The sequence below is a fragment of the Lepus europaeus genome, chromosome 7 (assembly GCF_033115175.1).
Source record: "Lepus europaeus isolate LE1 chromosome 7, mLepTim1.pri, whole genome shotgun sequence".
NCBI classification, from domain to species: domain Eukaryota; kingdom Metazoa; phylum Chordata; class Mammalia; order Lagomorpha; family Leporidae; genus Lepus; species Lepus europaeus.
The window spans coordinates 4,522,028-4,548,346 of record NC_084833.1 but is presented as its reverse complement, the minus strand read 5'-3'; the positions used below and the strand labels follow the sequence as shown (position 1 = coordinate 4,548,346).

General features: G+C 67.0%; 3 protein-coding genes across 8 annotated transcripts in view; 2 read left to right on the top strand and 1 right to left on the bottom strand.

The window, feature by feature from the left end:
- Nucleotides 1-13,105, top strand: part of RAD9A (RAD9 checkpoint clamp component A) — a 60,773-nt gene extending 47,668 nt beyond the window's left edge. For 2 of the 6 annotated variants that reach the window (XM_062195742.1, XM_062195744.1), the window contains exons 2-12: nucleotides 1,077-1,165; nucleotides 8,627-8,697; nucleotides 8,942-9,070; nucleotides 9,163-9,277; nucleotides 9,360-9,459; nucleotides 11,164-11,270; nucleotides 11,346-11,455; nucleotides 11,544-11,608; nucleotides 11,694-11,831; nucleotides 12,460-12,667; nucleotides 12,753-13,105. In XM_062195742.1, the coding sequence (XP_062051726.1) occupies nucleotides 8,686-8,697; nucleotides 8,942-9,070; nucleotides 9,163-9,277; nucleotides 9,360-9,459; nucleotides 11,164-11,270; nucleotides 11,346-11,455; nucleotides 11,544-11,608; nucleotides 11,694-11,831; nucleotides 12,460-12,667; nucleotides 12,753-12,848 (1,080 nt within the window). In that variant the 5' untranslated portion in view covers nucleotides 1,077-1,165; nucleotides 8,627-8,685 and the 3' untranslated portion in view covers nucleotides 12,849-13,105. Of the gene's footprint in view, nucleotides 1-1,076; nucleotides 1,166-4,709; nucleotides 7,394-8,408; nucleotides 8,543-8,626; nucleotides 8,698-8,941; nucleotides 9,071-9,162; nucleotides 9,278-9,359; nucleotides 9,460-11,163; nucleotides 11,271-11,345; nucleotides 11,456-11,543; nucleotides 11,609-11,693; nucleotides 11,832-12,459; nucleotides 12,668-12,752 lie in introns of those variants that run through there. The other 4 variants (XM_062195745.1, XM_062195747.1, XM_062195746.1 and 1 more) reach the window with 3 other exon arrangements.
- An 84-nt stretch (nucleotides 13,106-13,189) lies between these two features.
- PPP1CA (protein phosphatase 1 catalytic subunit alpha) lies at nucleotides 13,190-16,361 on the bottom strand. The gene is made up of 7 exons (XM_062195748.1): nucleotides 16,230-16,361; nucleotides 15,683-15,814; nucleotides 15,372-15,602; nucleotides 14,971-15,075; nucleotides 13,903-14,126; nucleotides 13,691-13,825; nucleotides 13,190-13,618 (listed from the first exon to the last, which is right to left on the bottom strand). Exons 1-7 carry the CDS (start codon nucleotides 16,282-16,284, stop codon nucleotides 13,508-13,510), a joined length of 993 nt encoding a protein of 330 aa, XP_062051732.1. The 5' UTR covers nucleotides 16,285-16,361; the 3' UTR covers nucleotides 13,190-13,507.
- Nucleotides 16,362-16,635: 274 nt separating this feature from the next.
- TBC1D10C (TBC1 domain family member 10C) lies at nucleotides 16,636-22,229 on the top strand. The gene is made up of 10 exons (XM_062197739.1): nucleotides 16,636-17,171; nucleotides 17,419-17,606; nucleotides 18,279-18,378; nucleotides 18,465-18,572; nucleotides 18,656-18,762; nucleotides 18,909-19,023; nucleotides 19,459-19,524; nucleotides 19,621-19,810; nucleotides 21,257-21,411; nucleotides 21,620-22,229. Exons 1-10 carry the CDS (start codon nucleotides 16,860-16,862, stop codon nucleotides 21,965-21,967), a joined length of 1,689 nt encoding a protein of 562 aa, XP_062053723.1. The 5' UTR covers nucleotides 16,636-16,859; the 3' UTR covers nucleotides 21,968-22,229.
- Nucleotides 22,230-26,319: the final 4,090 nt, after the last annotated feature.

Below are 26,319 nucleotides of genomic sequence, written 5' to 3'. Positions count from 1 at the left end.
AAGGGGGGGGGGTGCCTGCAGTGCTGCCCCAGTAGATGTTCACCTGGGCAGTCCTGGGGGAACCGAAGGCTGCGGCCCTGAGCTAGGACCGGGCCAGGTGGCTGCAGGACAGTTGTCGTACACACAGCAACTCCGACGTCCCAGCTTGTCTTTGAGTCTTAGTGTGGTGACCCCACAAGCTGGGAGAGGCCTCTCGTTGGGACTTGCGTCTCTGCCCTCTCCCCTGGCTCAGTGGGTGCCGGGCGTCTCCCCTCCCCCCTTCCACACGCCAAAGAGAAAACCGACTCCCTTTCCAAGCCTCCAGCACCCCTCTGCCGTGTCTGGGCAAAGGCAGCTGGCTGGGGTGGGGGCTGGCGTCACCGATCCCCACTGGGATCAGGAGAGAAGGAAGAAAGGCGAGGTGGGGCTGGGGTGATCCGCAGGGTTGTTGTGGAATGGGGCAGGACAGGTGACTGCCTCGGTTCCCAGCTGGGGGCCCTGGGAAAGCTCCTGCACCCCCGTGGCTCTCAGAGACGTGTCCTGGCTGTCCGCTGTCCTGTGGTGCGTTGTGCTGGCACTGTCAGCCTCCCACCTCCACCCCATAAAGGATAGAGGAGACAAGGAACACCAGCCTGCCTTCAAGGGTTTTGCAGTCTTGGGACAACTCCCTCCCTCACTGCAGGTGGTAGAAGGTGCGTCTAGGGCCAGGGAGGATGGGAGAGCTGCCTGGAGGAGGTGGAGCGTCAGAACCGGGCGGGAAGAGCAGCGCCGGCTGGAGCTGGCAGAAGGCCATCGCCGGGAGCCTGGACGCCTGGCTCCCAGTTGGCCAGGGTGGCCCGGGACAAGCCTGTCACCTCTCTCTGCCCTCTTCTTCCCAGCACGGTGGGCGTTGGGTGAGCGGAGGAGGGGAGCGCGGGTTTGCTGCTGGACTGCAGGCCTTCCTGTCCACAGCGGGAGGCAGGCCAGGCCCAAGAACTGGGGCTGGGTGGAGGGCAGAGCCGGCACCAGGTGAGTCAGCGTTGGCTCAGGGGCTGGCGAGTGTCCCACGCCGCCCTCTCCCCTTCCATCTGGCTGCAGCTTGCATCCCCCCCCCCCAGGGACTCAGGCGCCCCTGGAACACCACTGCAGGTGAGCCCGGCCCCTCCTGATGGACCAGCAAGGGTGTGAGCTGGAGACGCCCCCAGAGGTGAGTAGGGGCGCTCACTGACGTGTTCCTCTGTTCCCTGAGCACCAGGGCCCCCCATAGGGGTGCAGCAGGGCTCCCCCAGCGGCCCCGGCGCCGCCCTCTCCCCCACAGACTGGGATTCTGCTTCAACATTGACTTCCCCCCGACCGGGCTAGCTGCTCAGGCTCTCCCCGGGCCTCCCATGGCCTCTCCTCAGGGCCCCAGCGAAGCGGGCGCCATCACAGCCCGTTTCCATGGAGCACGGAGGCCCGGTGAGACAGAACCACCTGTCTTGGGCCACAGCCTGGCAGGGGCAGAACCAGGCTGGGAGCCCTCAGCTGCACTGTGCAGGTGGCCGCCTGGGGCAGGGGGCTCCCGGGAAGGGAAGGGAAGGGGTGTGGAGAAGAGGGCTTTGACTCCCCCCAGGACTTTGCTGAGTCCCCCAGGCCGTGCAGCATCCAGCTTGGGCACCGAGATGCTCCTTGGGACTTAAACCGAATCCTTGAGTGCCTGGAGAGTCCTGGTCTGCCTCGGAGGGGGACTGCCCATCCCCCATCTCCACTGACACCGGCTGATGGGGACGCAGGGGCCAGGTGCTCGCAGGCCAGAGCCAAGCACGCTGGTGAGCCCAGCTGTGACTCTGAGCTGGGAATCGGGGGATGGGAAGCAGCCAGCCACCCACCCGCAGGACCAGGACCAGGGCTTGCCTTTGCTTCCAGGTGGCCCCCGGGGCCCCAGGCGCTCTGGGCACGCGGGCCTGGGGCTGGAGGAGGGAAGGGCAGCACGGAGCACCCTCCCTTCCCCTGCAGTGTGCAGGAGCCCCAGGGCCCTGCCTCACCCTGAGCTGGCCGTGAAGTCAGCGGAAACCCCGGGGCAGAGGCCTCTTTTACCTTGACAATGGCCCAACCCACACCTGGCCCAGCTCAGGCCTCCCAGAGGACACCCTACCCCACCCCCAAAGCCAGAGAGGAGGTGGGAGGGACCAGGTCCTGCTGCCTGCCTCACCGGCCAGGGCATCTGGGTGCTGGGTGTGTGAAGAGAGCAGGAGGGACGCCCCCAGGTGCTCACCTCCTCCTTGGCCTGCCAGGGGCTGTCCCTGCCATCCTCCCAGGGTGTTGCGGCACCCTGACCCGCCCGTGCCGCAGGCCCTGTGACTCCGTCTCGTCTCCCAGGCAGAGGAGTGGGGTTGCCTCTCCCTGGGCCAGGAGATCCTTATCCGGGCCTGCTGAGTCACTGCCGCTCCTGCCCTCCCGCTCCCCAGGCTTCTCACAGCTCTCTCCAGACCGGCCGGGCTCTGTGGGGGTCAGAGGCGGGCAGGGTCGCTGCCCCCTTGGGTTGGTGGGCAGCGGGAGGCTTCGCAGGACCAGTGTGCGACCTTGGACCAGGCACGTCCCTGCTCTGCAGCTCGGCCTCCGCTCCGTGGAGCAGAGGCGGTGACGGCAGCCCTCCCCTGGGGCCCCGTCCCCGTTTCAGCGTTGACCGTGACGCCATCAGCCCACTGAGACAGGAACTTAAGTTCAGAATGGGGCCGGTGCTGTGGCACAGTGAGTGAAGCTGCCGCCTGCAGCACCGGCATCCTGTGGGGGGCGCCGATTCGAGTCCCGGCTGCTCCACTTCCAACCCAGCTCCCTGCTGGTGTGCCTGGGAGGGCAGCGGAGGATGGTCCAAGTCCCTGGGCCCCTGTACCCAGGTGGGAGACCTGGTGGACGTTCCTGGCTTTAGATCGGCCCAGCCTGGCTGTAGTAGCTATTTGGGGAGTGACTAGGCGGATGGAAGACCTCTCTCAGTCTCTGTCTCTTTCTTTGTAACTCTGTCTTTCAGAGAAGTAAGATAAAATTGTTTAAAGGTGCAAAAGAAGGTGCAAGGTCACAGCAGGGGGCGGGAGACAGTAGGGATGACCACGGGGGCAGGGAGAGGCAAACAGGAGGCCACAGGCGGCCTGCAGCAGGTCCGCAGGCTGAGCAGGGGCTGGCACGCAGGCCTGTGGGCTCCCGTCACCCCCAAATGCTTCCGGAAGCACCTGCAATGGATGCCTTGGCCTACAGTGTGGCCGGGAAACACCCAGCCTCCGGCGGGGGCTAGGGGCTGGCGGGACGGGGCAAGGAGACTGCAGTAGGACTGGGGGTGTGGCTCCCTGGACTCCTCAGCATCGAAAGCCAAGACCCCAGACTCAGCAGGGACAGCGTTGGCCTCCAGGAGGCCCCCGGGGGTGGCAGGGCGCAGAGGCGGTCACGAGTGAAGGCTGTGTAAGCCGCGGGACTCCGGGCCCCTGCTCGCCGTGCACCGCTGGTTCTCCTGAAATAGGTGCGTTCCGGCTGCTACTGAACCCTGGAAGCGGAAGCGGCGTTGCATAAGGTCACACAGGCAGGCGGCCGGGCTCTAGTCACCCTGTCCTCAGCCAGTAGCCCCCCTCCCAGTTCCCTGAGAGCTCCTCCACACACACATGCACACGCACACACGTATACACACGCACGCGCACACACACGCACACACACACACCCCGTAGCGAGCCCTTCTCAGCCAGGGCGGCGCCTTCCCTGCCCCTGCCCCTAGCGCGGTGGCAGGTACTCCGCCTGCTCCCTGACCCGGGAGCTGGGACTGGACGCGGTGTCTGTCTCCCTCTGCTGGTCCCTTAGGGGACAGCCCGCCAGGACACTCCCCGGAGCTGCTGGAGCGGGCCCTTGCCTGGAACGGTGCTCGGCGAGCCTTGGGGCGGCCGAGGAAAGGGCCAGGGACACAGGCCAGGCGCTAGCCTGCGGGAGCCCCCGTGTTGCTCCCTGGGGTCCCTGCGGCCAGGGACTGCCTCCAACGAGAGCACCGAGGGGTGGTCTCAGGGAGCCGGCCCACCTCCCTGAGGGTTTCCCAGGGGGACGTCAGGCCCAGCAGCCTCCCTCTCCTGCAGCCCATGGATGGAGCTGTCATCCATGGATTTATCTAAACCTTTTGTGAAGCTATTTGTATTTGCAGACCACATCTCGGGGTAATGAGTTCCATCGGCGTCCTCCCCTGCTGGGCGGAGCGCGCTGCCTTTGATTCCTCCTAAACTTACCTCACTCGCGCTCCAAGGGGCCCTGTAACTCCAGCCCACCGGCTGCTGGTGAACAAGCCCGGGCTTCCCGCTTCCAGCCCCACCGGGTCTAAGAGATTCCATGCCATCTCCCCTCGGCAGCCAGGCCTGCAGGCAGGAGACCCGGGCCCTCCCTCGCGCCATGCAGCCTGCGCGCACCGTCATCTGCCAGCCTGCGGCAGACAAGGCCTCGCCCTCTCGCAGGGCTCAGAGCCACAGCCGCCGGGACCCTTGGCCGAGTCTTCCGCCCCCGCCCAGGAGCCCTGCACTGTCCAGTTTCCAGTTTGGGGAGTGCAGGCTTTTCCTTTGTGATACTTCTCTGGGGAGACGTCCCCCTGGGGTCCTAGCGTGCACCGCCCTGGCTTCGTCCAGGCTCCTGGCTGATTTTCTCCAGCCCTGACCTGAGAGCAGCCCGGGAGGGCAGCACGCGGCGGGCAGGGAAGGGGGAACCAGCGCGGTGCCTCAGGCCTCTTCGGACACTGGCCCAGCCGGTCCTCCCCGCAGCCCCGCGAGGCCCTGACCCCACCTTACAGACTGGGGGAACAGAGGCTTGGAGAAGCTGAGCGACTTGTGCATTTGCACACGACTTGAAAGGGACGGAGCCGGGGTTCAGAGAGAGGCTGGTGCCCAGGACCCCGCACCCCGTCTCAACAGACAGTCCTGGGTTCCAGTCTTGCTGCCCTTCAAACCCTGTACTTGTCAGTCATTCCACACAGACTTCTGAGCCACTGGTGTGCACCACACATGGTTCTGGTTGCTGGAACAGCGCCAGGGGCCAGGGACAGCCCGGGCAGAGCTTGGCAGAGGGGCTGGCAGCACCGGGGGTGCCACACACCACCACAGGCAGCCTGGGATGGCCCAGCCACCTGGCCTGCTCAGTCCCCCCGAGGCCTGGCGTACCATTGCCTGTGTGCACACACAGGGGGGCGGGACAAGCTGGAAGGGGCTCCCCAGCCCAACTGCTGTGCCTCTGCATCTTCCAGTCGCTGCAGCCTGGCAGAGCCCTGGGGGTGAGAGGCCCGCGTGAGTTCTCGTGTGTGGGGGCCGTCTGGGACATCCTGGCTCCTCATTCTCACCCACAGCTCCTTAGCAAACGTGCTTTCTTGGTCCTCCCTGCCTCGCTCACCTGTCTGCCCCTTCCTCCAGGAAGCCCTCCTTGATGCCCTCGGCCACCAGCAGCCCTTCTCAGGGGTGTGCCCCCTCAGGTTGTGGCACCACCGCCCACCCCTGAGCTCAGGAGCCGTCATTCCTCAGAAGGGGCGCTTCCTCCAACTGCCCGGGTCAGCTTCTGCTCCGAGCCTGGCACTGGCAGTCCCTCCCCCTGGCTGTGCCGGGCTCATGCTCACTTTGTTGAGGCTCGTGCCCGGCGAGGCCTAGCTGGCTGTGCCAGAGTGGAAGCTCTTACCCTCTCTCACACCACCCTCTAGCACACCAGCGCCTGCCCCCAGCATGGTGAGAACCCCGGGGAGCAGGGCGGGAGCGGTCATGCTCTGTCCCACACCTAGACAAGTCCATCTGTGTTAGCCGAGTCACCAAGCACCAAGGAAGACGTCGGCCCACCCCCACCACAACCACGTGACAGAATGCGGGGTGGGGGGCACTCACCCAGTCCCCACCCCCACTGAGAAAGAAAGGAGGCCGAGGGAGCTGCGCCGTGCTGGAGTCGCTCCCAGAGCTCTCCGGTGGGGCTCCGCACCCCTCCCTGGGCTGCTGGGAGCTCCGAGCCCCTCCTCCCTCTTCTGGACCCCCTCCTCCCTCTTCTGGACCCCCTCCAGGCCTGCGTGCAGCCCAGGGGCCGAGCTGGGGCAGACGAGGGCCCCTGGCACGGTTGGAAGGGACCTCTGTGAGCATCTCTAACTCCATTCTCCAGGTGACACAGAGGACACAGCCAGGGACAGGGAGGGGCGTGGGCAAGGCCACGCCGCCCGTCAGTGTGGCGGCCCCAAGAAACGCAGCTCTCCCGACTGCCAGCCCCTGGCCCCTCTCTGGCCTCTGAGCCCTCCCCAAGTGGCCCCCTCACCCTTCCCCTCTTCCTAGGGCCATGTGCGGGAGACCCCGGGGCCACAGGACCCTGCTGCCCCGTAGGTGTCCGGGCAGAAACAGGACTCCATGAACAGCCAGTCTGCCCTCCCCAAGCCGCGGTGCGCATGGCCTGCCGGGCTGTGCAGGCGGTGGGCCGCGGGCAGAGGCAGGGCCAGGAGACGCCATGCTGATTTCCCCGGGGCAGGGAGACGGAGGAAGTCGCTGCTGGTCTGCGTGCTCGAGGTCTTGGCAGAGGGGGCCGGGGCCGAGGGCAGGGAAGGGCAGGGAGAGGGTCGGAAGCTGGCTTTGCTTCTCCCCACTTGTTTTTTTTTTTTTTTTTAATATTTATTTATTTGAGAGGCAGAGTTACAGAGAGAGGGAAAGACAGAGATCCATCCGCTGGTTCACTCCCCAAATGGCGGCAACAGTCAGAGCTCCACTGACCCGAAGCCAGGAGCCAGGAGCTTCTTCCGGGTCTCCCACGTGGGTGCAGGGGTCCAAGCCCTTGGGCCATCTTCCACTGCTTTCCCAGGCCATTAGCAGGGAGCTGGATCGGAAGCAGAGCAGCTGGGACTTGAACCGGTGCCCGTGTGGGATGCTGCACCGCAGGCAGAGGCTTTACCCGCTACGCCACAGGTCCATGCTGAGAGGGACCCAGCGGCAGCTTGGACTTTATTTGGTTTGCATGTTCATCGACTTCACACCTGCTGACCTACTGGTCACCTACTGAGGCTCAGGCCCCACGTGAGCCGCAGGGATAGGAAACGAAGCCGGCCGGTGCCATGGCCGTGTGCAGCTGGCACCCAGGCACGAAATAAGCAAACACACCAAAGACTTCAGTGAGCTGTGATGGACACTGTGGCTCGACCAGGGCAAGGGCTTGGCCAGAGCCCTGGGTGGGGCAGAGGCTGGGCCGAGGGCAGGGAGTTGGGAAGGCCATGCCAGGTGGCCAGGGCAGCAGGTGCAAAGGTCCCAGGTGGGAGAGGAAGTGGTGGGCGCAGAGGCCGGGCACTCACGGGGAGATGAGTGCAGACTGGGTGGGGCCAGACTCCGTGAGCTCCGGGTGGAGTTCGGATTTCATGGCAACCAGTGGAGCGTGCAAGCAAGGACGGGCCATGACGCAGCCGGAACTCCCACTTTTGCTGCTGTTAACTGTGCAGGTGAGCGAGGATGGGGCCCAAGCCAGAGGCAGTGGAGAGGGAAGGGAAGCTGGCACCTGCCATCTGTCTGGGAGGGGGAGCGCTCAGGACCTGCCTGCGGGATTGCAGCAGGTGCGGGAGGGGGCGGGGCCGGGTGGACTCCAGCTAACAGCGGCGTGGTGAGGTGGAGCCCGGGAGGGGAAAGGGGAGAGGACCCACCCCAGGGCCCCAGGGTCACTGCAGAGGCGGCGCGGAGATAAAGCAGGCGGGAGGGCAAGGGGCCTGAGCACAGCCCACAACACCAGAGGCGGCCCCTTCAAGGGGAACTGGGCGGCAGCGACTTCCCCAGGGCTCCCCTCCACTTTACAGACGTGAGCACAGGCCCTGGGCAAGAGTCGGGGGTCTTTAAAAACACGGGGCCAGGCTCTCCCCTCCCAAACCGTTCCCTGCAGCGCCTTCGTCCGCTGGGCAGCCCCAGCCTCCGCGAGGCCCGGGCCCGCGCCCCTGGGCCTCTGCCCGCTGCCCCATCCGACGTCGTCGGGGCTCCGCGAAGCCGGACGGAGCGCCCGCCCCCGGCTCCTGCTCCAGGTGCCGCCGCCTCGTTTTAGAGCTGGCGCCCGCTGCTCAGCTCCGAGTTCCTGGCTGCCCAGGGTCCGGCCGCGACCCTGTAGCCCCCCGCCAGAAGCGCGGCAACTCTGCGCCCAGCAGAGTCCAGGGCCCAGTCCGGCGCACCGGGCCGCGTCCTCTCTGCGCTTCGCGCTGCGGTGCCCGCCGGCCGCCCCTGGGATGCGGAAGGGACAGGGTCGGGCCCGGGGCGCGAGAAGCCGGGAGCGAGGCTGGCGAGGCGGACGCCCGGGAGCCGCTGGGTCACGTGACGGAGCTCCCCACCCCCGCTACCGGCTCCGTCACGTGACGGCGGAGCCTGCGAGCGTTTTCTCACGTGACGGAGGCGCCCTGTGCCGGCCAATGAGGAGGCGGGGGCGGAGCCGGCCGGGGGCGGCGCGCGGGAAGAGGGGAAGGGGCGGCGGCGGCGGGAGCAGCGGCGCGGCTCGGCTGCGGGGGCTGGCTGCGGGCTTCCCCGCGTCTGAGCTGGGTGCTAGGGCTCCAGCTGGGCCGGGGTCAGCCCCAGAGTCAGCATGCGGTGCCTGGTCACGGGCGGCAACGTGAAGGGTGAGTCCGGGCCGGCCCGGCTGCGGGGCGCGGGAGCCGGCCGGGGCGCCCGCCTAACCGCCCCTGTCTCCCTCCTCTCTGCAGTGCTCGGCAAGGCCGTCCACTCCTTGTCCCGCATCGGGGATGAGCTCTACCTGGAACCCATGGAGGAAGGGGTGAGGGGCCGGGGCGTGGAGGCGTCCGACCCGGAGCACGCGGGATGGCCTTGGGCAGATGTGTGCGCGGTGAGGGGACCTAGAGAAGACGAGGGCGGGGGAGGGCGGGGGCGCGGCACTCGGCTGCTCCCCGCAGTGCTCAGGCTGGGAAGGCTTCCTGGAGAAGGGGGCTGCTGACCACGCGTGAGGGCGCAGGCGGCCCGCAGCGCCTGACCACGGCCCTGCCCTTGTTGTCGGTCCCCAGCTCTCCCTGCGCACCGTGAACTCCTCCCGCTCTGCCTATGCCTGCTTCCTGTTTGCCCCGCTCTTCTTCCAGCAGTACCAGGCGGCCACCCCCGGGCAGGACCCGCTGCACTGTAAGATCCTGATGAAGGTGAGGCTCTGTGCTGGGCGCCTGCGCTCGGCCTGCCGTGGGAGCCCCTCTCTCGGGGCCAGGAGAGCTGATGTCCCGCCCCCCCTCCCCAGTCCTTCCTGTCCGTCTTCCGCTCGCTGGCGATGCTGGACAAGACGGTGGAGACCTGCTGCATCTCCCTGAGTGGCCGGAGCAGCCGCCTGGTGGTGCAGCTGCACTGCAGATACGGTGAGCAGGCTGCAGGCGGGCTGGGGTCCCTGGGGGAGGCTGAGGCCCGCGAGGCACACTGAGACCAGGTCTGCCCGTGCAGGGGTGAGGAAGACCCACAACCTGGCCTTCCAGGACTGCGAGTCCCTGCAGGCTGTCTTTGACCCAGCCTCGTGCCCCTACAAGCTCTGCGCCCCCGCACGGTGAGCACGCCCCTTCCTACTCTGGGGCTTGAGGGGTCGGCTGAGGAAGGCACCGCCCCCGTGTCCACTGGGCTTGCTGGGAGCCTCAGACTTCACCCAGCCGGCGTGCGGTCAGGTCCTCAGCCGGGGTCCCTCCGTGTGCAGGCGTGCCGAAGGAACAGGGGTCTCGGGCCCCACGCTCGACTGTCCCAGGGGCCTGGCCTGGCGCTCTGGCGCTCTGGCGCTCAGCCATTTGGATTCCGCTGGGAGAGCGCGCGGCTGGCCTGAGTGACCGGGAAGGCCTGGCCTGCTCTTCTTCCGTGGGGTCGCCACTCCAGGGAAGCCTCCTTCTAACACCCCAGGCTCCAGCCTTGAGTGGCCGGGCCAAGCCGGAGACGTCGTGTCCAGGAGGGCTGCCCGTGCGGGGGGCGCACCGAGGGCCGCAGGGGCAGGCAGGCGTGTGTTTTACTGCGGCTAAAGGTCCGAGCCGAGGGCCAGCCGAGAGAGGGCTGGGCTGCCCCCTGCTCCACGCGGGACACCGCCTGCATCCCAGCCGCCCCCATTCGCCCCGTTGCTCGTGGGCTCTGAAGGCCCCTGTGGATCCCCACGGCGCTCGCCCGGGTTCTGCTGAGCTGCACTGCGCGGGAGCCTTCAGGGGAAGGGGAGGCTTCTGCCTTGGTCTCCATTTGAGGACCAAATATTGACTTTTGTGCTTAGACGAAAGGCAGGGCGATCCGTCTGCTGGTTCATTCCCCGGATTCCCACCGGTAGCCGGGGCTGGGTTAGGCTGAAGCCAGGAACCCACGCCTGCATCCGCATTTCCCATCATCTTCAGGAAGCTGGGTAGGATTCGGAGCAGCCAGGACTTGAACCAGGCATTCGGATACGGGTGTGGGTGTCCCAGGCAGCGGCCTGACCCTCTGCGCTGCAAGGCCTGCCACACTCTTAATTTCGTTAAGATACCTGTGATCCAGGCCGGGCTGTGACGTAGTGCTGGCATACCATGTGGGCATCAGTTCAAGTCCCGGCTGCTCCGGTTCCAATCCAGCTCTTTGCTGTGACCTGGGAAAGCAGTGGAAGATGGCCCAAGTGCCTGGGCCCCTGCACCGGATGGGAGACCCAGAAGAAGCTCCTGGCTCCTGGCTTTGATTTGGCCCAGCTCCAGCCGTTGTGGCCATCTGGGGAGTGGATGGAAGACCTCTCTTTGCCTCTGCATCTCTGCAATTCTGCCTTTTCAAGTAATTAATTTTAAAAAGATATTTTATTTGCTTGAAAGGCAGAGTTAGAGCGACCTTCCATCCACTGGTTCACTCCCCAAGTGGCTGCAATGGCTGGGGCTGGGCCAGGACGTGGCCAAAGCCAGAAGTCCATCCGGGTCTCCCGTGGGGGTGCAGGATCCCATAGGCTCGAGCCATGCCCTGCTGCTTTCCCAGCACATCAGCAGGGAGCGGCCAGGACTGGAGTCAGTGGACGTCACAGCGGGCAGCTTAGCGTGGCTGCGCCACGGCGCACGGTCCCACCGCCCGTTGTTCGGAACGAGCCACTGTTGCTCTCTCAGCAGGCATGCGCGCCGGTTCCTGCAGCAGCTGGGAGCCAGTGCCCGCCGTCTTTCAGCTGTCGCGCGGTGCACGTCTGCAGAGGAGGCCTGAAGGGCACCCTGAATCCCGGCTCCTGGCGGCGTCCTGGCCGCTCCTGCCTGCCTGTGACGCGCTGCTCTCCCCGCAGGGTCCTGGGAGAGGCCGTCCTGCCCTTCCCCCTGGCCCTGGCCGAGGTGACGCTGGGCATCGGCGCGGGCCGCAGGGTCATCCTGCGCAGCTATCAGGACGAGGCAGGTGAGGAGGTGGGCTGCTGCCCCGCAGAGCTGGGGGCCAGGGTGGGGTCCTCACCTCCTCCCGGCCTGCCCCCAGACAGCTCCCTCAAAGCCATGGTGACAGAGATGAGCCTGGGGGAGGACGATTTCCAGCAGCTGCAGGTCCGCGAGGGGGTGGCCGTCACGTTCTGCCTCAAGGAGTTCCGGGTGAGCCTCCCGCTGCGCCGCGCGCCATGCCGCCCCGGCCGCCGCACGGGCCAGCGCCTGGCCTCACCGCTCTGCCTCTTCCTCCCAGGGGCTCCTGAGCTTTGCCGAGTCGGCGAACTTGTCGCTTAGCGTTCACTTCGATGCTCCGGGCAGGTAACGCGCAGCTGAGGGACAGGGCAGGGGGACTGGCAGCAGCCCTTTCCTGGAGTGACCGGCCCGGGCCCCGTCCCCTGCCCAGGCCGGCCATCTTCACCGTGGAGGACTCTACGCTGGATGGCCACTTTGTCTTGGCCACGCTGTCGGAGCCGGACCCGCACTCCCTGGGCCTGGGCTCCCTGGAGCCCTGCAGGCCGGAACCTCGGCTCCAGGCCCACAGGTGAGGGTGCCGCCCGCCCTCCCCTCTGGTCTCAGCCCCCTGCCTGAGCCTGCTGCTTCCAGCTACCGCACCTCCCCCAGCACACACACTTCCTGCCGGCGCTGCACGGTCAGCTGTGTTTGGAGACCCCTCCCACCCAGGGAAGCTTCCCCAAGGCCCTGTTGGCCTGGTTTCTCTGGCTGGAGCCTCCCCTCTGAGCCTCCCCCCAGGCCGGGGAGGAGGCAGGGGGCTGCCTGGGGTGGGGGAAGCAGGTGGCTGGGAGGGCAGGTGGGCTGGGGAGGACACCCGGCGTAGTGGAAGCAGAGGAAGTTGGGTCTGGCCCCCCGCCCAGCACGTCCCAGGGCACCAGTGCTCTCCAGCGCCTGCCCCCGGGGAAGGTGGGGGCCTGGGCCCCTGGTGGCCCACTCCCTTACAAGGCCTGCTGCTCCCCTCCCAAAGCAGAGCCCAGCCAGCCCCCGGCACGCCTCTGCAGCCCCTCCCCCGGCAGCCGGATGCTAGCCTCGCCTCCTCCAGGAAGCCCCCCCTTGGCCCTGCATCCTTCCCCTCTAGCAAAGCAGAATAAAACCAAGTGACCACTAGTGGGCCCCAGGCCCGCCCTCCCTGCTCCTGACGCCCCCTCTGCCTGCAGCACACCCCACCAGGACGACTTCGCCAGCGACGACATGGACTCCTACATGATCGCCATGGAGACCAGCGGAGGCAGTGAGGCCCCGTGGGCGCGGCCCTCCGTGTCTCCCTCACCCGGTCCCCAGCCACCCTGCAGCCCCGCACCCCCCTCCGAGGACGAGGACGAAGCTGAGCCCAGTACAGTGCCTGGGACCCCCCCACCCAAGAAGGTAGGGGCTGGCGGCACAGCCAGGGCTGGGAGGGGAGCAGGGGAGCAGCCCCCAGAGCTCACACAACTTCCTGTTCCCCTTCCAGTTCCGCTCCTTGTTCTTCGGCTCCGTCCTGACCCCCATGCGCTCCCCCCAGGGCCCCAGCTCTGTGCTGGCTGAAGACAGCGATGGCGAAGGCTGACCCCAGGCTCAGTCGCACCAGCTGGGCCCGGCCTTGGGGTGGCCGCAGCTGTGGAGGGAGCCAGGGCCTCGCCGCCCCGGCAGGAGGCCCCTCGCCACTTTGTCTCCTGCCGGCCCGCACCAGAGACCTGCTCTTTCCTCAGACCCAAGCCACACCTCCGGGAAGCCCTGCGCTGGCACAGGCTGCCGTCTCGCCTTCGCCAATCCGCTCTGGCTCTGGTCTGGAACTCTAGGAACCTCTGGACCCGAGTGTGTGGCTCAGGCTGCCCTGGCTGGGCCTGTGCCCGGCAAGCTGCCCTCCCCAGTGGCTGTGCCCGGGACAAGGGAAACGCAGGCCGTGGCCAGAATCCAGCTTTGACCTTTATTCGGGAGACCAGACGGGCTGCCCTGGGACCCAGCTGCCAGCCCTGCGGCCGCACGAGACGAGACCCAGTCTGGCCGCCGTCGCCCTGAGCTGCAGCCGCGGCCCCAGGATCCTGCTTGCAGCCACGCAGGTGCAGGCTGGAGGGAGCCTGGGGGGTTGGGTGCTGCTAGTGATTCATTAAAAAAGAGATCCACCGAGGCCCCGTGTCCCCGTGGTGGCGGCCGAGGCGGCACGGCCATGGCAGCATGGTTCCTGTACAGTCAGCCCCGTCTGGGGCGGGGGGCCGCACGCGGAGGCTACTTCTTGGCTTTGGCAGAGTTGCGGGGTGGGGTGATGGGTCGGCCTCCAGGGTTCAGGCCACTGAACTGCCCGTACTTGCCCTTGTTCTTGTCGGCCGGCTTAAGGATCTGAAAAGAAAAGGCAGTCAGGCGTGCGGGGCGGGCCAGGGCCGGGCCGGGCCCCTCCTTCCGCGTCCCCACCTGGAAGGAGCACATGAGGGTCTCGTCCACGCTCATCATGGCTCCGGCGTTGTCAAACTCGCCACAGTAGTTGGGAGCTGAGAAAAGTGTCACCAGCTGCCGCTTGGCAAAGAACTCATAGCCGTCCTCCACCACCTGCGGGGGAGTGGGGGGCGGGGCGGTCAGTCCTGTGGGGCCGCGCCGCCCCCTCCCCCGGCCGGAGCCCGGCCCACCTGGTGCGCCCGGCAGATGAGGTCCAGGTCGTGCTTGTGCAGGAACTTGGCCACCACCTCCGCGCCGAAGGTAAAGGAGACGCCGCGGTCGTTCTCGCCCCAGCCCTGCACGTCCTTGTCGGGGTCAGACCACAGCAGGTCACACAGCAGGCCCTGGTCGGGCACATCCGTGGGCCGCATGATGCGCCGAATCTGCTCCATGGACTGCAGGTCAGGGGAGAGGCCTGGGGAGCAGGACCAGTCTCAGCCTCGGGCGCCCGGCTGCTCCACTTCCCGGCCAGCTCCCTGCCAACGCGCCTGGGAGAGCAGCCACAGATGCCCAAGTGCTTGGGGCCCTGCGCCCACGAGAGAGGCCCGGGTAGACTTCCGGGCTCCTGGCTTCAGCTTGGCCCAGCTCCAACTATTGCGGGCACTGGAGGAGTGAACCAGTGGATATGAGGTCCCTGTCACTCTGTCTTCAAATAAGTAAATCAAAAAAAAAAGGACTGGGGTTGGCACGGCGGCACAGCAGGTAGCCTGCAACCCACACGGGCGCTGGGGGGCGTCCAGCTGCTCCACTTCTGGCCCAGCTCCCTGCTACTGGCCTGGGGAATCAACAGAAGGTGGCTCAGGGGTCCGGGCCCTGGCCACCCCTGTGGGAGACACAGATGCAGCTCCTGGCTTTGGCCTGGGCCAGCCTTGGCCGTTGTGGCCGTCTGGGGAGTAAACAGATGGGACACCTGTCCCTCTCTAACTACTTTTCAAACGCCTAACCAAGGAGCTCCCCCAGGAAGGCTCTGCCAGTCAGCCTCGCCCTCCCCGCCGCCCTGCGGCCCTGGTCCCCCCTGGTCCCGGCGCTGCTGGCGCCCAGGCAGGAGAACCGCTCACCCCTTGACTGCTCTCAGGCCCCTGCACTCCCAGAGCAAACAGCCCCCGGGGAACAGGGAGGAGCAGACCAGTGGGGTGCCAGACACCCAGCAGAGAGGTGAGCGTGGCCTAGGACAGCAGGGTGGGGGGCTTTCTGGAGGCGACAGAGATGGGATGGGGATGCCGAGGCCCCCCTCCCGGCACGCCCAGAGCCAGCCTCACCGCCATGGCAGCAGAAGATCTTCTCGTCCACAATGGCCGCGATGGGCAGGCAGTTGAAGCAGTCGGTGAACGTCTTCCACAGCTTGATGTTGTAGCGTCTCTTGCCTGTGAGGGGACGGGGACGGCTCATGGGGAGGCCTGGCCCTCGGGCCGCCAGGCACCCTGTGGGCTGGGAGAAAGGACTGGAAGGCAAGGAGGGCTTGGGCCTCCCGCCCCACCCCTGCCGCCTACCCGGACCCCCATCGGGGCTGGCTCCCCCCACCCTGTGAGCGGGGCCACACCAAGACCACTCAGGCGTCCAGGGTGCTCAAGTTAGGGGTGCAGGGGCGTCCCCGAGGGGGTGTCGGCCGGCCCCGGGGCAGTGGACACGCAGGCACTGCCCGCCCGCCCGGCGCGCTCACACTCGTCGTAGAAGCCGTAGATGCGGTTGATGCTGGCGCACTCATGGTTCCCGCGCAGCAGGAAGAAGTTCTCGGGGTACTTGATCTTGTAGGCCAGCAGCAGGCAGATGGTCTCCAGGGACTGCTTGCCCCGGTCCACGTAGTCCCCCAGGAAGAGGTAGTTGCTCTCCGGGGGGAAGCCGCCGTACTCGAACAGCCGCAGCAGGTCGTAGTACTGGCCGTGGATGTCACCTGGGGGCCGGGGGCAGGGTCAGCGAGGAGGGGCCGAGGGGCCCAGGGCCCGGGCGGGGGAGGGCCGGGCGGGGGCTCACCGCAGATCTTGAGGGGCGCCTCCAGCTCCAGCAGAATGGGCTGGCTCAGGAAGATCTCCCGGGATTTGAGGCACAGACCACGGATCTCGTTCTCCGTCAGCTGCACATTCTTTCCAGGCCGCGAGCCCTGCACTGGGGGCGGGGGGAGGGGGCTGAGCACCCCGGCCCCCCGAGCCTAAGGCAGGTGGGCGACACGAGTGGCGCTCCGCGGGCACCTGCGGGGCCTCCGGGGACCCTCGCGGCCCGGGGGCTGCGGATGCTGCGGCGCCTGCCCTGACCGCCGCCTCAGGCCTCCCCGGGCCAGAAAGACCCCCACCACCCTCGAGGCCCTCCCAGGGGCCGTCGCCCAAAGCCCGAGGCGCACGGGTTCTCGCCTCAGCCCAGGAGCCGGGCCCAGCGGCGCGCCCGCGGCCACGGGAGCTCGCGGGCCGCCTCCGCCCAGTCCGAGCTGGCCCCGGGAGGGGCCGGCTCGCCCGCGCGCCACTTCCGGGCCTGGCCGGGGCCCGGGGCGCGGCGGTGGGCACGGCCGCCCCCCACCCCCGCCAACCTTCCAGCAGGCGCCCGATGATAGAGTCCAGGTTGAGCTTCTCGCTGTCGGACATGGCGGCGCCGCCGCTCGGGCCCAGCAGCTCGGGGCCCACTCCTGCCTCCCGCCCGCCCGCAGCCTCCTTCCGGCCTGGAGCTCCTTCCGCCCGCCCCGGGCCGCCCCCGGCCCAGGCCCCGCCCCGCCCGGGCCCCGCCCCTCCGCCCAGGCCCGGGCCCCGCCCCCCCGCGCCGCGCCCGTCGCCCCGCGCTCTGGCGCCTCCGCTGGACGAGGAGCGCGGCGGCGCGGGGCGGGGCCTGGGCAGGGGCGGGGCCTGACTTAGGAGCCGGTGGGCGGGGCTTGCGGGGCGGGGCCGAGTCGGGTTCCACCCCCGAGGCGCCGCCCAGCCCGTTTCAGAGGCTGGGGGACCGGAAGGACCGTGGAAGTTGTTTTTCTCTCGCACGGGCCGGGCTGTCTGGGCGGTCGGTGGTGTGAGCACGTGAAGAACCGTCTGCCCAGCCGCTGCGGGTCACGCTCCGCCAGTGCATACAAGGGAACCGAGTCCCGGGGCTGTCGAGTGTGACCCCCAGGCAGCTGACCAGCCCCAGGACATCCGCGCGCCCCTCGCTCGGGAGGCTCCACGCTGTCCTGTGCATGCTAAGTGCAGTTTGTACTAAGTCCCGCAATGACCTTTCCAGGGGCAAAATAGTATCCCATAGGGTGCAGGTGGTTACGGGCAAACGTGCCAGCAGCCGCGGTCCTCACGGGCACCCCGAGCTGACCTTGCCACCCAGGTGGCCTGGCGCCTTCGCAGCACAGGAACCCGAGGCGGCCGGGGAGGGGAGGAGCTGGTGGCTCGGGGCGCTGCGGGGGCAGGAAGAGCTCGGAGAGGAAGGGGTGACCCCCCCACTTGGGAGGGGCCCCCAGCGGGTTGCTGAGGCTGTGAGGAGGAAGTGGGAGGAGGAGGTGAGGGGTGAGGTGCAGCGGTAGGTGAGCGGGGCGCCTCGGGCCGGGGCCGGTGGGTTCGGGGTCTGGGTGCCAAGGCCTGGCCCTCCTGTCATTTCACAGCCTGGCTCCTCTCCCCCCACCCCCGTGAAAGGACACGGGGGCTCGGCAGATGCCTGAGACCTGTCCCTTCCCACCCCGGCACTGGGAACCCGGGCGCCGGGAGGCCTGGGAGCAGCCCCCTCACAGTGGCTCTCCACGCCCACAGCTCGAAGCCCGTGGCCTGGAGGGTCTCGGCACCATGGCCCGGGCCCTGGGGGAGGAGCTGCTGCAGGCTTCCGAGCTGCAGGAGGACTCCAGCTCCCTGGGGTCCGACTCCGAGCTGAGTGGGCCCGGCCCATATCGCCAGGCTGACCGCTATGGCTTCATTGGGGGCAGCTCGGCAGAGGAACCCGGGTGAGTGAGGCGGGGCTGGGGCAGCAGGGGGTCGGGACTGAGGGCAGGGGCGGAGTTCTGGAGGGAGACCCTGCGTTGGGAGGGTCTGGCATAGGGACTGGACACTGGGGACTCGGCCAGTGTCACCCGTCCCCAGGCGCCAGGTGGAGTCCTACTAACGTGGAATCACCCGGGGTGGGGGTGGCTCTGTCCGTCTCTTTCGCCCCCACCCCGGGGACTAAACATCCTTCCCCTTTTAATCGCTGGCCCTGGAATCCCAGCTCCAGATCCCAGACCCCGCCTCCTGCCAGCCCTTCCTGTACAGACAGGAAAACAAGTTCAGAGACAGACAGAAACTTGCCCCAGGGCACACAGCACAGCCGACACTCAGGACTCCTGGTGTCCAGTCCGGGACATCATCCGACCAGCTGCCTAGGAATCGTCCGTGTCCCTGTCCCCGGAGGCAGCCGGCCAGCCTCCCCACCCCACAAACACCCACTCACCCCGTCATTCTGCTTGCCCTGGTCCTGTGACAACCGCTGGCAGCCTCTGGGGCACAGCTCACTCTGGAGCTTTCTGGGGATCCCCAGGGCCACTAACAGGCCTCAACTGGGTGGCCAGCAGGGGTGGAGGACAGGTGTGGCCCGAGGTGATGGCTGCCCGGCGCCTGACACCTGTGTCCCGTGCCCCCAGGATGGGCCAGCCCCCCGCAGGCCTGATCCGGCAGCGGGAGATGCAGTGGGTGGAGCTGACGCAGCACTGGGAGAAGACCATGTCCCGGCGGTACAAGAAGGTGAGGGGGTGCCCTCGTCGCTGCTGTGCTTGGGCCGCCCGACGGGAGCCGCGGGGACGGCCTTCACCGCCCGGCCTCGCCCGCAGGTGAAGCTACAGTGTCGCAAGGGCATCCCCTCGGCCCTGCGGGCGCGCTGCTGGCCCCTGCTGTGCGGGGCCCACGCGTGTCAGAACAGCAACCCCGGCACCTACCAGGTGAGGACGCGGCAGGCCCGACCTCCCCCCCAGGGCGCCTCGCCACACGGAGCCTTCACGCCCGCCTTCCTGCCCGCCCACAGGAGCTGGCAGAGGCCCCCGGAGACCCGCAGTGGCTGGAGACCATTGGCAGGGACCTGCACCGCCAGTTCCCCCTGCACGAGATGTTTGTGTCCCCCCAGGGTCATGGGTACGAGGCCAGGGGTGCCCAGGGACCCGGTGGGACCTTCGGCCCGGTCGCCCCGATCTACCGCTGCTGCCATGTGTCCCAGGGCACCAGGGGGAGGGTGGGAAGGGGTGCCCTGGGGCTGGCCCTGATGGGGTCTCCCGGCACAGGCAGCAGGGGCTCCTGCAGGTGCTCAAGGCCTACACCCTGTACCGGCCCGACCAGGGCTACTGCCAAGCCCAGGGCCCCGTGGCCGCCGTGCTGCTCATGCACCTGCCCCCGGAGGTGAGTGGCCAGCGACGCAGGACTCTGACCCCCAACCCCAGGGACCTGGCCGTCCTGAACTCCGGGCCCATGACCCCAAATCCCAAGTAACACTGGCCTTGGGGACCTGGCATCCTGGGACCCAGGGCCTCAGGACCACCCACCTCAGTGACTCTCAAGACCCCAGGGACCTGGGACCCCCGACCCCAGCCCTTACTCCAGTGACCTCGGTAGGGGTCTGGGTGCAGCTACCTTGACCTCATGACTCCTGATTCTGAATCCCATGGCCGTGACCCCTGACCCCAGGAACCCAGGGACCATCCAGCCCAACACCCCGAGCCCTGTTTCTCGCGCCTCTGTCTCGGGCAGAGGACGGCTCGTTAAGAGGCTCTCGGGCACCAAGCAGGGTGGGGCCGCACCCCTTTCCCAGCCCCCCTACTGTGCCCGCCCCTCCAGGAGGCCTTCTGGTGCCTGGTGCAGATCTGTGAGGTCTACCTCCCCGGCTACTACGGGCCCCACATGGTGAGAGGCTGGGCATGGTGGGTGGGGTGGGCGGACGCCCAGGGGCTCGGGGCAGCGGTGGGGCTGGTGGCACCAGGCTGACGGCCGTGGCCGCAGGAGGCCGTGCGGCTGGACGCCGAGGTGTTCGCATCCCTGCTGCGGCGGCTGCTCCCGCGCGTGCACAAGCACCTGCAGCAGGTGGGCGTGGGGCCCCTGCTGTACCTGCCCGAGTGGTTCCTGTGCCTCTTCGCTCGCTCGCTGCCCTTCCCCACGGTGCTGCGCGTCTGGGACACCTTCCTCAGCGAGGGTGAGTGGGGCGGCCCGTGGCCAGGCGGGCGGGAGGCTTGCGGTGGGGGGGGGGGACGCGCCTGGGGAGGAAGCCAGCTCATCAGCTCGGACTTCACCCTGTCCAGGCCCTCCTGGGGCCTCGCGTCATGGGGCCCGGGTGTGCCGAAGGTGGTGCCCGGCCTGGTGTGTGAGAAAGAGCCCCCAGCTCCTGGCCCTGGCTCATTGCAGTCAGGGAGGCGTCTCAGGGAGGTGGCTGGGGTGGGAGCTAGAGCTGTGTGCCTCGGAGATCAGGCGAGGCTGCGGCATGGGTGGGAGAAGGCAGGGCCCCGCTCTCTGGGGTGGGCGAGACCTCCGTTCTGATGAGGGGCGACTGTGTAAGCAGATCCACGAAGTGTTGGTAGGCTGGCGCCTTGGGGACTGGAAACTGGAGCCTGTGAGGGGAGCGGCAGCACGCGAGCGCTGGGCTCCCGGACCTTGCTGCCACGCTAGGAGGCAGCACACCTGCAGGCCCAGCCATGGCACCCAGGGCCACCGAGCCCCAGACACACAAGGGGGAGGGCGTGCAGAGGGGACAGCAGAGTGGCACTTGCTGGGGCAGGAGGGGAGTTGGGGCAGAGCCGGGCTGGTCTCCTGGAACGCTTTTTGGGGGCTTTGTGTTAGAGTGAGAGAGAGAGAGGTCTTCTATCTGCTGATTCACTCCCCAGATGGCCGCAAAGGCTGGGGCTGAACCAGGTCGAAATTAGGAGCCAGGAGCTTCATCCGGGTCTCCCACAGGGGTGCAGAGACCCAAGGACTTGGGCTGCCTTCCGCTGCTTTCCCAGGTGCATTAGCAGGGAGCTGGTTGGGAAGTGGAGCAGCCGGGACTCAAACTGACGCTCCTATGGGAGGCAGGCGTCACAGGCCGTGGCTAACCCCACTACGCCACAGCGCCAGCCCCTGGGGTCCGTCTCGATGTCCCCATCCATAACCTGTCTGAGTTCCGTTCTGTGTGTCGCACCTGCCGGTTACACCAATCACATATTGAGCACCGGCTGTGGGCCCAGCAAGCTTCAGGCCGGCCCCCAGGGAAGGACCCCCGGCTGTCTTAGAGCCACAGGTCAGGTCACCATCCCTGTGTCACCACCCTTGCAGCCTCAGACTGGGGGTGGGCCCTGCTCAGTGTGGCTGAGAGAGGACAGTGACACTACGGCGGCAGTCATCCCTGTCCCATGCCCTGGTGGTCCCCTGGCTGCTCCCACAGGCTCCAGGACCGGCCCGAGATCATACACACACACACACACACACTCGTGAGCCTTACGCTCTTGGGGTCGGGGGGCGGAGCTCTACCTAGACTGTTTCCAGAACCCGAGTGACGGAGTCCCTGCAGCTGGCAAGGCCTTAGTGGGCGCCCACCCTGAGGACAGCTCCAGGCGCAGAGAGGAGGGGCTAGGCTGGCTCCCTCAGTGGGCCCCTTCCCGGCCTGCAGGAGTCAAGGTGCTGTTCCGCGTGGGGCTGACGCTGGTGCGCCTGGCCCTGGGCACCGCAGAGCAGCGCGCCGCCTGTCCTGGGCTCCTGGAGACCCTGGGCGCCCTGAGGGCCATCCCTGCTTCGCAGCTGCAGGAGGAGGGCTTCATGTCGCAGGTGGGTGCCCCCCGCCCTCCCCTCGCTGTGGCCTGGTCCCCGAGCGAACGAGGCTTCCCGTGGCCCTCCCGGAGAGGCTGTGTGCGCCCCGCTCAGCCCTCAGCCACTTCCTGGACTCTGCTACCCACCCCCCCGCGCCCCACCCTGACCTCGTGGCTTCCTGCCTCCCTCTGGGAGAGGCCAGCTCAGCACCAGCCCCTCCCCGCAGGTGCACAGCGTGGCCCTGTCCGAGAGGGCCCTGCAGCGGGAGATCCGGGTCCAGCTGGCCCAGCTGTCAGACGCAGCACCAGGGCCATCGCCACAGCCACAGGCCCGTCTTCCAGGAGCCCAGGCCATCTTTGAGGCCCAGCAGCTGGCCGGGGCGCAAGGAGGCAGCAAGCCGGAGGTGCCCCAAATCGTGGTGCAGCCCCCAGAGGAGTCCCTGCCCCCACGGCGCAAACCTCAGACCCGCGGCAAGACCTTCCATGGGCTCCTGACTCGGGCCCGGGGCCCACCCCTCGAGGGTCCCCCCAGGCCCCACCGAGGCTCTGCCTCCTTCCTGGACACCCGCTTCTGAAGATGCCGCCCACCAGCGCCAGCGCCAAGCTCCTGAACAGCCGATGCCGGCCCCACAGACAGGCGCCACACTTGGCCTCTGGTGACTCAGTTTCCTTCCCGGCAAGGGTCCGGCGGTGGAGGAGGGGCCGTCACACACAGGAAGAGAGCTGGCCCCAATGGGAGCCCAGGCTGGCTCCCCACCGCCGGAGCTGTCCTGGTGCCCAGGCCTTTGCCAGGATCGAAGCCAGCGCCGAGGGAGTTGGGGTGAGCGGCTGGCTGGGTTGCGCGGCCCCCGAGGGCTCCTGGGGGCTGGGAATAAAGTCTGTCTGAGCCGAGGCCTGGATGGCGTTGGGTGCAATGCCCTTCACCCTCAACCCTGGGCAGGCTGCTCCCTCCCCGCCTCCCCTCCCCCTTGCCCTCCCAGCCCTGGTCCCGCCCTAGGGACAGACCGAGGCTGCCTATTGGCTGCTGGGGGAGGTGTTTACCAGCGACAGGCGCCAACTGCAAGCCGCGTGGTGCAGCCTCTGGGGGCAGGTAAGGCCTCCACACCTGCACCCTCCAGAGCAGGGCTCCCGGCGGATGCTGGGTCCCGGAGTGGAGCCTCGGCCCCTATTTGACCCTCCCCTCTCCTCCCAGGCAGCTTCAGGAGTCCCTGGGGTGGGGGGCCTCTAACGCAAGTCTGCCCCCCCCCCCATGGTCCTGGTCCCATCTATGAAAGGGAGCCAGGCAAGAACAAAGGCCCAGTGTGCCCAGGACAAAGGAGAAAGGTCCCGCCCGGCCCTCTGTGCTCCCTAAGCCCCCGAGCGCCCCCTCGGGACAGCCACCATGGAAACCCCCTCCCACACGCACTAATTGCCCCCGTGGGTGCCTGGGACATGAGCCATCACCCAGACAACAGGGCTGGTGCCCGTGCAGGCTTGTGTCCCTGCAGCGCCCGTCTCCAAGCCCTGCCTGTCCCGGCCGCTGCCAGCGCACCGGGGCCCACGCCGAGCACTGCACCTGAAGGTGGGGTGCTCCATGCTGGCGTGGCCCCGTCAGAGCCGGGGCTCGGAATGTTCTAGCGACAGGGCTGCGAGCTGCAGAAGCGCGTCCACTCTGTGTGCTCATGCGGTGCCCGCTGTGTGCCTGGCTCAGCCCTGGGTCCGATCGGGGAGACCTGGGCGAATCCGCGCTCTCCCTGGGAGCCTGAGTCTCAGGAGGGGCGGGAACTTGGCCACGCCCCTCATGGCTCATGGCAGCCCCAAAGTTTACCCAGGCCCCCCACCCTTAGCAACCTTAAACCCGCCCCTCCTTGGGCACCCTCTTCTGCTTCCCACCCCTCAATCCTGTCTGGGTCACAGGAGCCTCTGGAGTGCTGCTCCCCAGCCCCGGGCACCCCTCAGCTCAGTGCCACCCCCAGACACCCCACACCCTCTCCTGTGCCTAGAGGCGGGGTGGGGAGGGGCGTCTCCAATGCTGTAGCAGGTTGGGGGGACCTGCCCCTGAGCCCTCCACAGGTGGGCTCCCCTGCTGGGAGAACGGTGGGTGGGGGGAGGGGGCTCGCACTGCCTGGGTGCACAGTGTGGCAGAGTGGAGAGTCACCACCCAGCCAGGTGCGTTGTGCAGTGAGCAACCTGCACAACCATCCTCGGTGACCCCAGCGGCTCCCTGCACACCTGGCTGGAGAGCGCTGAGTCTGTGCACCGAAGCTGCGTTGGCACCGTGCCGTCCATCAGCTCGCACCAGCCCGGATGCACCGACCGAAGCTGCGTTGGCACCGTGCCGTCCGTCAGCTCACATCAGCTCTTAGGATCTGAGTAGGGAGGGCACACAGGTCTCTCCCGCAGAGTAGAGGGGGGACCCACGGTGTCTACCTGGCACCACCACCCACCCTAAGTGTCCCCCATCCCACACTCTGCTGGGCTAAAGTCCCTGCAGGAGAAGGGGCCCTCCAGCTGACGTGGCGGCACAGCCGGTTAAGCCGCCACTTGCGACAACAACATCCCATACGGATGCTGGTTTGACTCTGGGCTGCACCACTCTTTTTCTTTTTCTTTTTTCTTTTTTTTTTTTTAAGATTTATTTATTTGAAAGAGAGACAGAGAGAGAGAGAGAGAGAGAGAGAGAGAGAGAGAGAGGTCTTCCTTCCACTGGTTCACTCCCTAAATGGCTGCAATGACCAGAGCTGGGCCAATCCGAAGCCAGGAGCCAGGAGCTTCCTCTGAGTCTCCCACGCGGGTGCAGGGGCTCAAGCACTTGGGCCACCTTCCACTGCTTTCCCAGGCCACAGCAGAGAGCTGGATCGGAAGTGGGGCTGGACTCCTTTGTCTGTCCCTAGTCCCAGCGCCCTGGACCTGGGTCGCACACTAAATTTTCCTCCCTTTGCCTATGTTAAAAGCAAGCACTGCTGGGGCTGGCACTGTGGCGCAGCGGGTAAAGCCCTGGCCTGCAGCGCCCACATCCCACATGGGCACCAGTTCAAGTCCTGGCAGCTCCACTTCTGATCCAACTCTCTGCTATGACCTGGGAAAGCAGTGGAAGACGGCCCAAGCCCTTTGGCCCCTGCACCTGCGTGGGAGACCCGGAAAAAGCTCCTGGCTCCTGGCTTTGGATCAGCGCAACTCCAGCCGTTGTGGCCAATTGGAGAGTGAACCAGCGGGTAGAAGACCTCCTTTCTCTCTCTCTCTCTCTCTCTCTCTCTCTCTCTCTCTCTCTCTCTCTCTCTCTCTCTCTCTCTGCCTCTCCTTCTCTCTGTGTAAAAAGAAGCAAACACTGCCGAGCCCGAGAGAGCTCAGGAGGAAGTGGTTTTTGAGCCCGGCGGACGCCAGCCAGGAGAAAGCACAGTCCTGGGATGAGTTTGCAGCTGCCCAGTCCCAAGGTTAGGCAGAGCCGGGAGGTGCCTGCCAGACCCAGACAAACAGACAGCCAGGCGTTTCGTAGTGGGAATCTGGGGAGAGAAAACAAGTCGCTGGCCCTGAGCGCCGCTGACTGCAGATAAGGGGGCAGGTGGTGTGGTGCGGCCGCGGGCAGGGTCTGGGGACGGTGGGACGCTGGTCCCTTCCATCACGAGGGCTTCCCTGGCTCGAGTCCTAAGCAGGACACAATGGGGACTTCACCGTCAATCCCGGGGGGCTTCTTCTTCTTCTTCTTCTTCTTCTTCTTCTTTTTTTTTTTTTTTTTTTTTTTTTTTGACAGGCAGAGTGGATAGTGAGAGAGAGAGACAGAGAGAAAGGTCTTCCATTTGCCGTTGGTTCACCCTTAAATGGCCACCGCGGCCGTTGCGTTGCAGCCGGCGCATCGCGATGATCCAATGGCAGGAGCCAGGTGCTTCTCCTGGTCTCCCATGGGGTACAGGGCCCAAGCACTTGGGCCATCCTCCACTGCACTCCCGGGCCATAGCAGAGAGCTGGCCTGGAAGAGGGGCAACCGGGACAGAATCTGGCGCCCGACCGGGACTAGAACCTGGGGTGCCGGCGCCGCTAGGCGGAGGATTAGCCTGGTGAGCCGCGGCGCCAGCCTCTTTTAAACAAACTATTTATCTCCGTTGTGTCTGGAAGGCAGAGAGGCAGAGCAATGGGAAGCGAGGTCACCACAATGGCCAGGGCTAGGCCAGGCTGAAGCCAGGAGCCCGAACTCGATCCAAGTCCACGGCTCCTGGCTGAGACCCGGGTCCCTGAGCCGTCACTGGCTGCCTCCCCGGCGGCCCATTAGCAGGAGGCTGGATTGGTAGCGGGGAGCCGGGACTCACACCAGGCCCTCCTGGTCTGGGCGCATGGGTTCCAGGAGGCGGCTCCCACCTTGTGCCAAACGCCCCGCCCGCCTCGGCACTCCCAGTCGAGGTTTGCACACGAGCTTCGGCCGGGAGCAGGTGCTGTGCGTCCGGCCCAAGGCTATTAACTTCTCCCTCTCTCCTTCCCTCCACCCTCTGGTGCTTGCAACTAAACTCAGGACGTCTCGGATTTTATTTTTCTCACCTACAGGGCAAACTCCAGTATGGCTGGTGCCCAGCCCTGGTGGCCCGGGAGCGGCCACACTCCTGCCGGTGTGCATTTGGCCAGATCCACAGCTCACCTGTGACCCTGGGCAAGTCACGCCTCCTTCCCTCAGGTATAAAAGGCAGAGAATCCCAAACGCCGCCCCTGCCGTGAGTGGGGGCTCCGCACCCCAGGCTCAGCGCAGTGCCTTGCGCGGGATCAGGAGACCTGTGCTGGGCCGGCTCTGGGCCACAGTGGGTTAAGCTGCTGCCGCCAATGCCGGGGCCCCTATCCGAGCGCTGGTTCGACTCCCAGCTGCTCCGCTTCCGATCCAGCTCCCTGCTAATGCGCCTGGGAAAGCAGCGGACGATGGCCCAAGTGCTTGGGCCCCTGCCACCCATGTGGGAAACCTGGATGG